The 12,651-nt window shown below is 33.9% G+C and overlaps 2 protein-coding genes across 2 annotated transcripts in view; one reads left to right on the forward strand and one right to left on the reverse strand.

Annotated features, from left to right (window-relative positions):
- The window catches only part of Cog5 (component of oligomeric golgi complex 5), a 266,865-nt gene that overhangs the window by 189,848 nt on the left and 64,366 nt on the right, over nt 1–12,651 (reverse strand). The gene's annotated exons all lie outside the window — the stretch shown is intronic.
- Nucleotides 1,873–8,879, forward strand: Gpr22 (G protein-coupled receptor 22). The gene is made up of 3 exons (XM_048415844.3): nt 1,873–2,278; nt 3,200–4,215; nt 5,716–8,879. Exons 2-3 carry the CDS (start codon nt 4,130–4,132, stop codon nt 7,037–7,039), a joined length of 1,410 nt encoding a protein of 469 aa, XP_048271801.1. The 5' UTR covers nt 1,873–2,278; nt 3,200–4,129; the 3' UTR covers nt 7,040–8,879.

A 12,651-nucleotide genomic window follows, 5' to 3' on the forward strand; every position in this document is an offset into this window, starting at 1 on the left:
TTAACATAGCTGGCGCTCTAACAAGATCTTTTTCCATAACTTTGAAAAATGCATGAATAATAAATAGCACAACATTTTCATTTTTAGCATTACCAAAATCTTACAACACAAAGCTATGCAGAAATTTTTCACAATACACAACAAAACGTCCACATTACTTTCAATTTCTAAAGAAATGCAATTCAAACCTTATGTACTTATCAAATACTCACCAGTAAAGCTTGACCACTGACCATCAACATATATAAAAAATCATATTACTTTTCAAAATTATAAAAAAATAATTATAATGATATATTTCTGTTGTTCCCCACCCCCACCCCCTGCCCCCGCTTGGAGCTGAAGACCAAACCCAGGGCCTTAAGCACTCTACCATTGAGCTAAATCCTCAACCCACCCACACTCCACTTTTTTTTTTTTTTTTTTTTTAGTTTTTCAAGACAGGGTTTCTCTGTATAACAACAGCTCTAGCTGTCCTGGAAATCACTTTGTAGACCAGTTGGCCTTAAACAGACATCCACCAGTCTCTGTCTCCCTAAGTGCTGGGATTAAGGGTGTGTGCCAACACTGCCAGCTTCTATAATAACAAATTTTTAAAAATCCAGGTGACATTTTGAAAACTCAAGACTATTTCTAAAATATTGAAAATAAGTAATGATTAACATATTAATAGTACAGCATTAACAATGTCTTCCTCTTTGACTCAGTGGGTAACATTGCTCACTGCCAAGCCTGACAACCTAAGTTCCATCCCCAGAACCCATCTGGTGGAAGGAAAGAACCAGTTCCTGAGAGGTGTCCTCTAACCATGACATGTGTACCATGGCAAGCACACACACATACACACATAAGTGTAATTTTAAAAAAACCTAATCACAACATATATCTCCATCTAAAGAAGTATGTATCCTCACTAACAAGAATAGAAATATATTTAAAAGTACCCACAAGACATAGAAATTTAATTTCAAATTAAAATATTTTGTTTTTATACATTTTTTTGTTTCTTTACAATCATTTAAAAATGTTTAGCTTTATAGCTAGAGGACATACACCTTTTCCTTTACCATATATATTTACCAGCAGCATTAGCAATCACCGTATACAATATTTAAAAAAGATGTTCATTTCAAAAATAGAAATAGCCCAGTGAGATCAAATATTAATAGCAAATGGTCATTACACAAAAATATAAGCACAGGTGAGGACTGAGATTACCATTCCCAAAACTGAAACAAATTACTCAATTTATACTCCACCACCATGCAAGCAATGGAATATTTACAAATGTTTAATGCTATAACCACCTTAAGTCAATGTGATTAGTGATATGAACAAATGAATGAAATGAAGGAATATCTGAGTGAATGAATATTGAAGTCAAGATGACACAAAACGATGAGATGCTCACAATTTGAAATACAAAGAGATGACTTGAATACAAATAAACTAGTTGAAATCAAACCTGGTTCACTGTAAAGACGCAGGACTTTCTATCTGTAGAACAAAGAACCTCAACCCAAAGCAGAAACAGTTACTAAAATAGTCAAATCTAGTTATCCAGCCTTAAAAATGCATCATTCTTTACTCTGTAAACCTCTCTCTCACACACATATACATACACAAAAAAATCTATTTCCTTGTGTTTGGCATTGGGGAATCAATGAATCAGAGCAAAATACACATTTTTTAAAAAGCCCAATTTGCTCATATTCCATTTAAGAGCAACAAACAACCACTTAAAAACTTAGCCTTTTAAACAGCATCCTTATATAAAGTTGGGTGTGGGGAGAGCCCTTCCATACATAGGAAGCAGTTTAAACCAACACAACCGGCCAATCAAAATTAGTGAATGCACTGCATCTCTCTGCAGTGGGGAGAAGCGACAAGGTAGGCTGTCACTCTGCAAAAGCTGCTCAGAGCAGACTCTCCTCTGAAAAGCAGCGTTCCTTTTCAGAAAGACTGAAGCTAAAGGCTGCCTGGAGACAAGAAGCTTTCAGTATGCTGAATTACTTTCATTACGTATTTTCAGATGCCTATTGACTCCACAGTAGGAAGAGTGAGGGACTGCAGCCGAGAAGCCGCACTGTTACACGTTCTATACATTAGCAGGACCGCTGAAACAATGGCACAGGACAGACACATTCTCACTAAGGTCATTCTGGAGACGTTTTTATGACCCTCTTCCCTGAGCCCTCTACTAACAAATGAACAAAATGAAACAATCAAAACTGGAACTGCTTCAGCTACAACAGAAGTGGTCAAGTCTTTAGCAGAGGTAAGATGTGTTCCTTATTATAGTGGACAGCTGCTTTTGAAACAGCAGAGTGGGGTAAAATTACTTTGGAATTTTTAGCCTAAATTTTTAAGTTTGCTTGTTTTCCTATACTTATTGGTAAATAGGCAATTTTTAAATTTACTTCTATTAAGATGTGATATATTTTAAATGTAATTGTTATGGTATACTGTTAAATCAAAAACTATTCTGATGTCTATAATTTACTCCAAAGACATTAGCTCTTAAGTCATTTTGGATATACCAAATATTTTTAATGTCACTAGTATACCATTTCTCAAGTGCTAAAAAAGGGTTTATATTTCTTATAAGAAGCAAGCTTACTAGTTAGCTGTTTTATGTTAAGATTGTGATCAGACATGTTCACTGAAAATTATTAATTTGCACTTAAGATTTTTTTACTACTGTTTACAGTTCACCCACATGAGCATATTATCAAAAGAGATTTATAGTGTCTTATCGCAGAATCTGTTTTAATGAGTTAAAAGTTCAAGCCATGTGCTAATAACTAAGCAAGCTGCAATATTTCCCAGCATGCAGGACATGTTAAATTTATTACCGGGGGTAATGGCAGTATGTTTAGTAAATACTAATTGTTCATAACCTCTAAATATTCAACTTAGCTTCTAAAAGAGAAGAAAAATAGTTTAAAATTTCAGTCTTTCTGATGACTATATTTTAATGCTCACTCTGCTGTTAAATAGGGTAATATATGTCATCTTTATTATGAAATAAGAATTTTAAGAAACTTCATTTTATGACTATAGCTATGCCTATTGCAATACACCTTACTTATTTTGAGAACAAATTCTAGTTGGCTTTAATTTTTTAATTAAAGTAACTTGTACTTAATTCAAAATTATTAGGAATCTATTTCTTAATCTTTTTCACCTTTTTCACAAGGGTCCACAACTAATCCAGTATATACAACTGACGATATGAAGGACGCAACTGCCTGAGAAGCTCTCTAGCTCTCTGAACCACAAACTGCTAGATATTCTTGTAACACATGACTTTTAAGAAACTAAGGAGTTAAAGCCTCGGATTAGCTCGGCTGGAACATAACAAGCTGACGGCATCCCGAGAAGATGCTACATAGAATAACGACGAAAAGAAAAAAAAGAGAACTGTAAAAGCCTAAGACCACGGGAGAATGCTTTAAAAAGGAAGATCTAACACTTTAACACAGCAGAATTATGGACACTATTGGATTCTGCAAGAAACAGTGAAGCAAAACCTTCAAAAAGGAAAACAGCATGATATATCAGTAAGCAAAACGAAGCTTTAGCAAATGTTTTCTGTGCTATTCAGATATTCACATCAATTGATTTGACTAATAGAGTTTTCCATCTGAGCTTTATGACCAATTATGTATCCTCTTCTAATGAGAACAAACCAAATTAAATAGCAGATGGTTTTTATCAAAAGAGCAAGTACTGGATTTATAATATAAAGCAAATTATGTGATCAAGAAATCATTTTGAAATAATGAGAACTGCTGCAGAAACAGACTGTAAACAAATGGATATCTAAATGCATTTTACAAGCTAGAGACATTATGTTTCCTTGTCTGTTTTCACATACTCTGGAAAACAAAGAGACACAACCTATATTCTTTCAAAAAGGAAGTGCAATTTCTATCATTTGATGAAGTTTCGTTTGCCCATGACTTTCTGAGGAGGAAAAAAAAACCCACGAAAATTGTGTGCTATTCTTTAGAAATCCATCAGCCAACTAAATCTCACAATTTGTACAGCTGAAGTACTCAAATAACAAAAGAATGAATTTCTACAAGACATGAAATAAAACACACTGTTGTCAGGGAAAAAATTCATGTCAAAATTGTCAATGACATCATGTATCAATTTGTGGAAAACTACCATGGTGAGCCAAAAGGCCCATAAGGCAACAGCAAACAGGTAGGTCAGAAGATGCATGCACGCCCGTGGGAGAGAATAAATGTGGTTTCTTTCGTTGCTCTTACTTGTCATTCTGCTTTATTAATTATAAATGTGATGTGACAAAACAAAGACCTGATGTTCAGTCTGTCAGTTCAGAAGACTTGGCACTCTTAAAATTTTCCATTTTTATAGGATTTCAGTAAGCTAAGCCATTTTATATGAATAAATATGTGTCTAGCAAAACCCTTTATGACTCAAATAAAATTAATGTTGTCATGTTTCTAAAATAGTGCCCTAAAATAACAAGCCTAAAGTTATCAAAGGTAACAACAATTAAAATGTCATTATGAGTTTTGAAAGTTATTAGTTTTTACACTTCAGATTGGAATATTTTGCAGATTAATTGCTATACCTGAAATGTGAAATATACTTGCATTTATAAATTCATGTTTTAAGCTGAATTTTAACTTTAAGCTGCTCAGTGTAGACATTTCAGAAAAATCAGATACAATTTTTATAAATGACACTAAACTCCCAAAATACTTATTTGAATGAATGTTCACTTTAGAATTTTTCTTCAAAATTATTCACTGGCTGATGTGAACCAAATGTCTCACAGGTAAAGTGAAAGTTAAAAGCTTCCTCAAAAATGGATGTCAGAATATTCTTTGGAATTTCAATTTTTTACCTCACAAATTAAACAAAATAATACATTAATAAAACCATTTCAAAATCATCTACTTCTTAATATGTATCAAATTTCAATTTCCTCTTTCTACAGCACACAAGAGGGTGTGGTCGCAAAACACATCAGCCATAGGAAGGCTTTTACTAAGCATGTTGCTTTTTACTTTAGCATACTGTCTTTTTTCCATTTTTTTAAGTCGACTGTAAAAATGTAGTGGGCATATTTAAATGATATACAAAATTCCCATCAGTTGCCTCTTTCCTTGAGAAATGACCTCAATGTCCATAACTGTTGATATCTCAGAAACTCAAATGGAGTGGGGAAGACAGTATATGATGGAGATGAATTAGTGCTGTGTGCCATTATTCTTACTTTAAATCTCAGAGGAACAACTGCACCCACACTAATCATGCTAGAGCATATTAAAATAGCATTTACCTTCCATCCACTCACAGCATTGTTTAAATGAAATCTTAAACCATTGGACCAAAATTAGTTTTGCACACTAAGCAGTGCTCTTATTCAGATGCATAATTTCTTTAAAAATAAACACCTTAGTTATTTCCAATGAAGTAAACCCCTGTAGTATGAAAAGTAATTCTGCACTACAGAGGAATGATCCCCATATGGTTATTTCTTCAAGAAGAGAAAACACCAAAACCAATGCAGGCTTGATATTTCCCAATTTCCCAACATTCTGCATCAATAGCTTACAAAATTAAAAATTAAACTAAGTACATGATAAAAAGATATTTATTGTTTACAAAGAATACCACGTCTTATATGTCATGTAAATTGCCAAATATCAAATATTCTATTTTGTTTTTCAGGGGAAACACCAACTGTTCCAAAAGAATGTGTTTTTCTCCTGTTCTGGAAATCAACATGCAGTCTGAATCAAACATTACAGTGCGAGATGACATTGATGACATCAACACCAATATGTACCAACCACTATCATACCCATTAAGCTTTCAAGTGTCTCTCACTGGAATTCTCATGTTAGAAATTGTGCTGGGACTTGGCAGCAACCTTACTGTATTGGTACTTTACTGCATGAAATCCAACTTAATCAACTCAGTCAGTAACATTATTACAATGAATCTCCATGTACTTGATGTAATAATTTGTGTGGGATGTATTCCTCTAACTATAGTGATCCTTCTGCTCTCACTGGAGAGTAACACTGCTCTCATCTGCTGTTTCCATGAAGCCTGTGTTTCCTTTGCGAGTGTATCGACAGCAATCAATGTTTTTGCTATCACTCTGGACAGATACGACATCTCTGTAAAACCTGCAAACAGAATTCTGACAATGGGCAGGGCTGTAATGCTAATGACATCCATTTGGATTTTTTCTTTCTTCTCATTCCTGATTCCCTTCATTGAAGTAAATTTTTTCAGTCTTCAAAGTGGAAACACATGGGAAAACAAGACATTGCTGTGTGTCAGTACAAGTGAGTACTACACTGAGCTGGGGATGTATTATCACCTTCTGGTTCAGATCCCCATCTTCTTCTTCACAGTTATAGTGATGCTGATCACATACACCAAGATACTTCAGGCTCTTAACATCCGGATAGGCACCAGATTCTCAACAGGGCAGAAGAAAAAAGTTCGAAAGAAAAAGACAATCTCTCTCACCACACACGAGACCACAGACATGTCACAGAGCAGTGGTGGGAGAAACGTCGTCTTTGGGGTGAGAACTTCAGTTTCTGTAATAATTGCCCTCCGGCGTGCTGTGAAACGCCATCGGGAACGACGGGAACGGCAGAAAAGAGTCTTCAAGATGTCTTTATTGATTATTTCTACATTTCTTCTCTGTTGGACACCAATTTCTGTTTTAAATACCACAATTTTATGTTTAGGCCCAAGTGACCTTTTAGTAAAATTAAGATTGTGTTTTCTAGTCATGGCTTACGGAACAACTATATTCCACCCTCTCTTGTATGCATTTACCAGACAAAAATTTCAAAAGGTCTTAAAAAGCAAAATGAAAAAACGAGTTGTTTCCATAGTTGAAGCTGATCCCATGCCTAACAATGCTGTAATACACAACTCATGGATAGACCCTAAGAGAAATAAAAAGGTTCCCTATGAGGACAGTGAAATAAGGGAGAAATGTTTAGTACCTCAGGTTGTCACGGACTAGGGAAAAGGTTAAGCTTCACCAAATCTACATTAAGAAGAGTTCTAAATTTAAATTGTAAAAACTGATTACTGCCAAATGTAAGAGAAAAACATTCTCAGTATTGGTTATGTTGTAAATTTTCAATGTGAATGTCAATTAGATTAAGTCATATATACTCAATTTCTTCATTATTTAATGTATTTGTTGCATGGCAGTTTGTTAAAAGTAATACCATGTGTATATTGTCAATATTATGTCCATCAGAAGACACTCATGTAAGTCATGTTTTCTAATGAATAAATACATAGCCTTAAAACAGTGTATAACTTTAAAATGTAACTGACACAGGTATCAACATTTTTAAATGTATGAAACCTATTATTTCTAAGCCACAGCCTAGATATATTTATATGAGAAGTTGCATAAAATTTAACACAAAAATTATAGTCTCAAAACAATCAAAGGAAGATTTTCTGTACCACTATATTTCTGTTATGATAAACTTGTTATTATATTTTAACAAAAATAATGAACTATATATAAACCTTATTCTTTCTTATATATAACACTTATGTGGGAAACCATAGACTATATATATTAGTATTTTAAAACCATGAACCAATTAATAAATCAATTCTGTATATGCACACAAAATTAGGGAAACTTTTCTAGTTCAAGCTTATTATATAAAAAAATGAATTCTATTACAAGGGTGATATGCCTGTAATACAAATGAACCAACAATAAAGGGAGGGAAGAAAGCTACATTAACACCAGCCTTGTTCCTTCACCCTCATTTTGCCTGATTCTACACCAAATATTCTAGGTTATAAGGAAATAATGGTTTTAAAAAACTGCAATAAAATAATTTTTAATTTAATAACAACTCTACCAGTTTTGTATAACAGAAATTAACCAAGTAATAGGGAAGACTGAACAGAGGAAAGAGAGGCTCCTTTCTGTCAGTTGTAAAAAAGCCTAACAAAGGCAGCTGTTTCTAATTTTAGATTCATTGCAACTTATGTGTAGTAGAATTTATACAAAGTTTCTTCCTAGTCACCTGTGGTAGAATTTATACAACGTTCCTTCCTAGTCACCTGTGGTAGAATTTATACAATGTTCCTTCCTAGTCACCTGTGATAGAATTTATATAATGTTCTCTTCTTAGCCTTCAAAATACAGCAGCTGTTTCCACTCTCCAGGTGATTAAAGCAACAATAAACTGTGTCACATTTCTATTCCACCACCATGTAACCTGAGCATTTTTCTCTCAAACCCTCAATACATGTTAGAAAATGATTGTAATTATGGACTGTAAGAATTATGAATAATTTCGTAACAAACAAGAATTTATTACTTGTTATAATAATCTGGCGATGTGTAGCAATAATAAAGACTTAGCAACAACTTATTTAAAAGAGGTAAAATACCTACTATATGTACTACAACCATCTAGTTTAACAAGAATTAGTCTATATTTTAAATACTATATCAATAAATGAAGTAAAATCATTTTTAAATTTAAAATCTCATGTTAAACAATTCATTATCTATCATTTTTATACAAATAAATGAGATTCACTTAATCAACTTTACTGACTAGCATAATCCCTAGGAAAAAGAGCATGCTACAGGAGCTTGAAGTCACTAAGGTTTCTGGCAAGCTAAACTGATTTATTTCTGATAATAATGCTAGCATGTCAAAACTTGGCAAAGGCTCGCTTTCCTCCTGCTTTATGGAATTAAAGAAATACTGCAGTTTGACAAAATGTAACATAATCGATTAATTTTTTTAAACCCTAAAATTAAGACTTAATGGTGTTAAGAAATTTTTCACTCAATAAATGCATTTGGCCTACAATATCTAACACCTTCACTAAAACTTTTTGCAGTTTGTACTTGAACTTCCAAGAATGACTTAAAATATTAGCACCTAGATTTACAATCTTTATTTTAAAAACTAGACTACTTTTAGTGTTCATGTTAAGAAATACCTCCACTGTGTTTTCAGTACTTTTAATCATAAGGTTTAATAAGGATTACAAAGAATTTAGTATAAAAGTAAGTTTCTGCCATGTTGGCCTAATAGTTTCATGCATTCTGATCTTCTGTACTAGGAAAAAAAATAAATAGTAATTATTATAACTTTGCCCTGTAAGCTGCTATTTGTGCACTGAACATCAGAGTAAACTATTAAGCATTTTGCCCTACTGTAACGAATTCTTGCAGGATAAAAGCATACACCTACTGATTTATAACAAGCAAAACCTACACTTCCCATACCTCACCAGAAACCTCAAGTACCTTTTAATGTGTTAAACCTACAGTGTGTAAAAACCTTGTTAAAAAAAAAAAGAAAGACAGCAACTGTTGATCTTGTGGTAAATGAGAGCTTAGACAACCTTAAGTTTTCCTTGATTTTTCATTCCTCTATGGACAAACGGAAGCATTGTTTTCCTCAGGATGTCTTTTGCTTCAATGTGCATATTCTTTACATTTCACTAGTAATTTTACTCCAAAAAGCATCCTTGCTAACTTTTCCTCTATTGAAAATACAATAGAGGCATGAGTTAACTTGTATGGACAACATCTTACAATTCTATTTTTATATCCATGTGATTTCAATCTATGCTTTCGGGCATAGATGCTACCTTCTATAGTTAGTCGAGTTAACTATTCAAAACATAACGTTCATAAAATTCAGAAATTTGTATTGTTTTTCTTGTTCTGTTTGACAATTTAGTAAATTTATTACTCGACCAAAAAGATATTCAAACTTATTATAGAGATTAACTCTTTTCACAATTATGCTTTTTAAAAGACTCTATTCTATACCTGACAACAATGTCAGTCACATTAATGTAAGTTTTTCATCAAAAAAAAAACCTACAGCCAAACATTAGCTCTCCAGGTTAAAACTGTGGCTTCTCCAGTCAGTCAGGTGCTTCTGTGGAAAAGCACTTACCACACAAGGGTGGCAACCCTAGTTTGATTCCTGACCCACATAAAGAAAAAGATTCAAGGTCAAGGCATACATCAAGTACTGCTTATCAGAAATGCTTGAGATTGAGGATTTCAGATAGCTAGAGGTAATTTGGAATACCTGTATATACTTTATGGCATAACTTGCAGATGGGCCCAATTCTAATTAAGAGTTTCATCTATTTCATAAACACATAATCTGAAGGTAATTTTATGCCATATCTTTAATGTTTCTGCATCTGAAGTGAAACCATCACATTAGGTAGAGTGTAGAATGTACCTCCTGTATCCTGTCCAAAAGGTTTCAGATTTAAGAATATTTGGATTTTAAGATGAGAGATGCTTGAGGTATCTTAAAAAGTGTAAAAGTACCTGAAAGAGGAGGCAGGTAGCAAAAGGTGATAAAAGAAGAATATTTTAGGAGACCAAAAGAGAAAACAATTATACTGAATTAAATAATAGCATAATAAAAGTACCACTGATGAAAACTACTACAGCATATTCCAGAAAAAAAGAAAATTGTTGTTTGGAAGGAAGCTAACACAGTAGGGGAAAGCTGTTTAGGAAGTTACCTTGGGGCCATTATACAAGGTCTGAAACACCAGCAGAAACACATGAGCAAGGTAACAACAAGAAAAGGACGAGCCTCCAAAATCACCAACAACATAGTTAGAGTATAACATGCATAGAACGGGCTGAGGAAGGCTCAAAGAACAGGACAGTGTTGCTGCTGCCCTGATACTAGAGAGGGTCTGGCCAAAATGACTGCAGCAGCTCAGCAACGGGCGAACAGCTGGGACAGGCAGGTACAGCTACTTACAGGCACAATCAACAGGACACAAGAGCAACCATGAAAAACAGATTACCTTCCATAAAGGAGATATTTAATTATACACTGTTCAAAGTACATAAACAACAAGGGCCAAATGGCAAGAATCTGGGGGCAGAAAATTCAATAAAGCAAAATGAATATTCCTCATGAATGTTTTTATTACCAGAAAGTATTTAGAGTGATGGATTTTTTTTGGAGTTTTTGTTTTATTTTGTTTTCTTGGTTTTGGCTTTTGCGACAGAGTTTCACTAACCCTGGCTGGTCTGGAACAAACTACACCAACCTGAATGGTTTCAAACTCAGAGACATCTGTCTTTGCCTTCCAAGTGCTGGGATTCAAGGCATGAACCACCATACCTAGCATCTAAGATAAAATTTTAAGACTGATTTTTCTAAATTATCTACTTTATATACCTTAGTTAATCCACTGCATCTTCCCACTAAAGCATCTTTTTGAATAGTTTCATTTATGAGGAATTAAAGGGCCCTGATAAAGAGCTTGCCTCTCCTTTACAAAGACCTGAGTCCCCGCACCACTTAAAATGAAGTGTGATGGCACAAGCCTGGTCAGGAGGATCAAAAGGTCAAAAGGGTCATCCTCGGCTACACAGTGCTAAACACAGAGCTTAGCGTTAACCTGGGTTACATGAAACCATTTCTCAAAAAAGAAACCACATAATGACAACATATAATACACATATAATAGAAAACAAAAATATCATCCTTTGTTTTTTTTTATCCCAATAATTCATAGTGAGCATCTATTCAACTCACTATATACACATCTTCATTCTTTGTTAATGGCTGCATAGTTTTTTGTTGTTGTTTGTTTTTTGTTTTTTTAAAGAGAGGGTCTCACTATGTAGCTCTGGTTGTCGTAGAACTCACTCTGTAGACCAAGCTGGCCTAGAATTCACAGAGATCCATCTGCCTCTAACTCTCAAGTGCTGGGATGAAAGGCATATGTCACTACTTCTGGCTCATAAATATAACATTTTAAATTAAGATTTTAAAATATAGCAATATTAAGAAATACTGACAAAGAATAAAATAATTAAATCTTTTTTATAGACTCAAATAGCTTTGAGCTATATTTCAAGATCACCTTGAAAAACTGCAAAAAAAAAAAAGGGTTTCTATTTCTTAACTTAGTATCAAAAACAAATGTTTTTTTTCTGAATAGAACAAGTTTTCTTCCTTTCCTCAAATTAAATGTGAAATAAGTAAACAAAGTAAATCTTTGGAGAGTATTTTCTTTATAGTTCAGTTTAAGTACTTGCATGTGTTCTTGAATGCAGACTGCTTTGGAGACACGCATATTGAATCCGAAAAAATGATGTGTGACTTAAGTTGTAATAAAATAATAAAATGACATCTAGTACTAACATAAAAGAGAAAAATAAAGAAATACAGCTAGTCAAAGACCTAAAGCCAAAGGCTGGAGGCATGCAGCTCGGTGGTTATGAGGACTTGCTGCCCCTCCAGAGGACTTCAGTTCCATTCCTAGCACCCACATCTGGAGGTTCACAACCTCCTGTAACTCCAGCTCCAAGGAACAGAACGGACTCTTCTGGTTTCTGCAAGCTCATGCACACATGTGGCATTCACACACACACACACAGAGACACACACACACACACACACAGACACACACACACACACAGACACACGAATAAAAGTAATAAAAATACATCTTTTTTTACAGACTTAAAATACTAAAGGGTACTTAGCTTCTAGAAAAAATACAAATAGAATTGTGCGTTAGAGCTAACAAAAAAACCACTAATTTGAAAACTGACCTTTCTCTAACAATTATTCA

Source organism: Myodes glareolus, chromosome 11 (assembly GCF_982192425.1).
Source record: "Myodes glareolus chromosome 11, mMyoGla1.1, whole genome shotgun sequence".
Classification (NCBI taxonomy): Eukaryota; Metazoa; Chordata; class Mammalia; order Rodentia; family Cricetidae; genus Myodes; species Myodes glareolus.

Excerpts from the sequence above, each read along its gene's own strand:
- Gpr22 (XM_048415844.3), top strand. The coding sequence starts at position 4,130 with ATGTCAAAATTGTCAATGACATCATGTATCAATTTGTGGAAAACTACC. Across the intron at positions 4,216-5,715 it reads CATAAGGCAACAGCAAACAG|GGGAAACACCAACTGTTCCA; the intron begins GTAGGTCAGAAG and ends TTTGTTTTTCAG.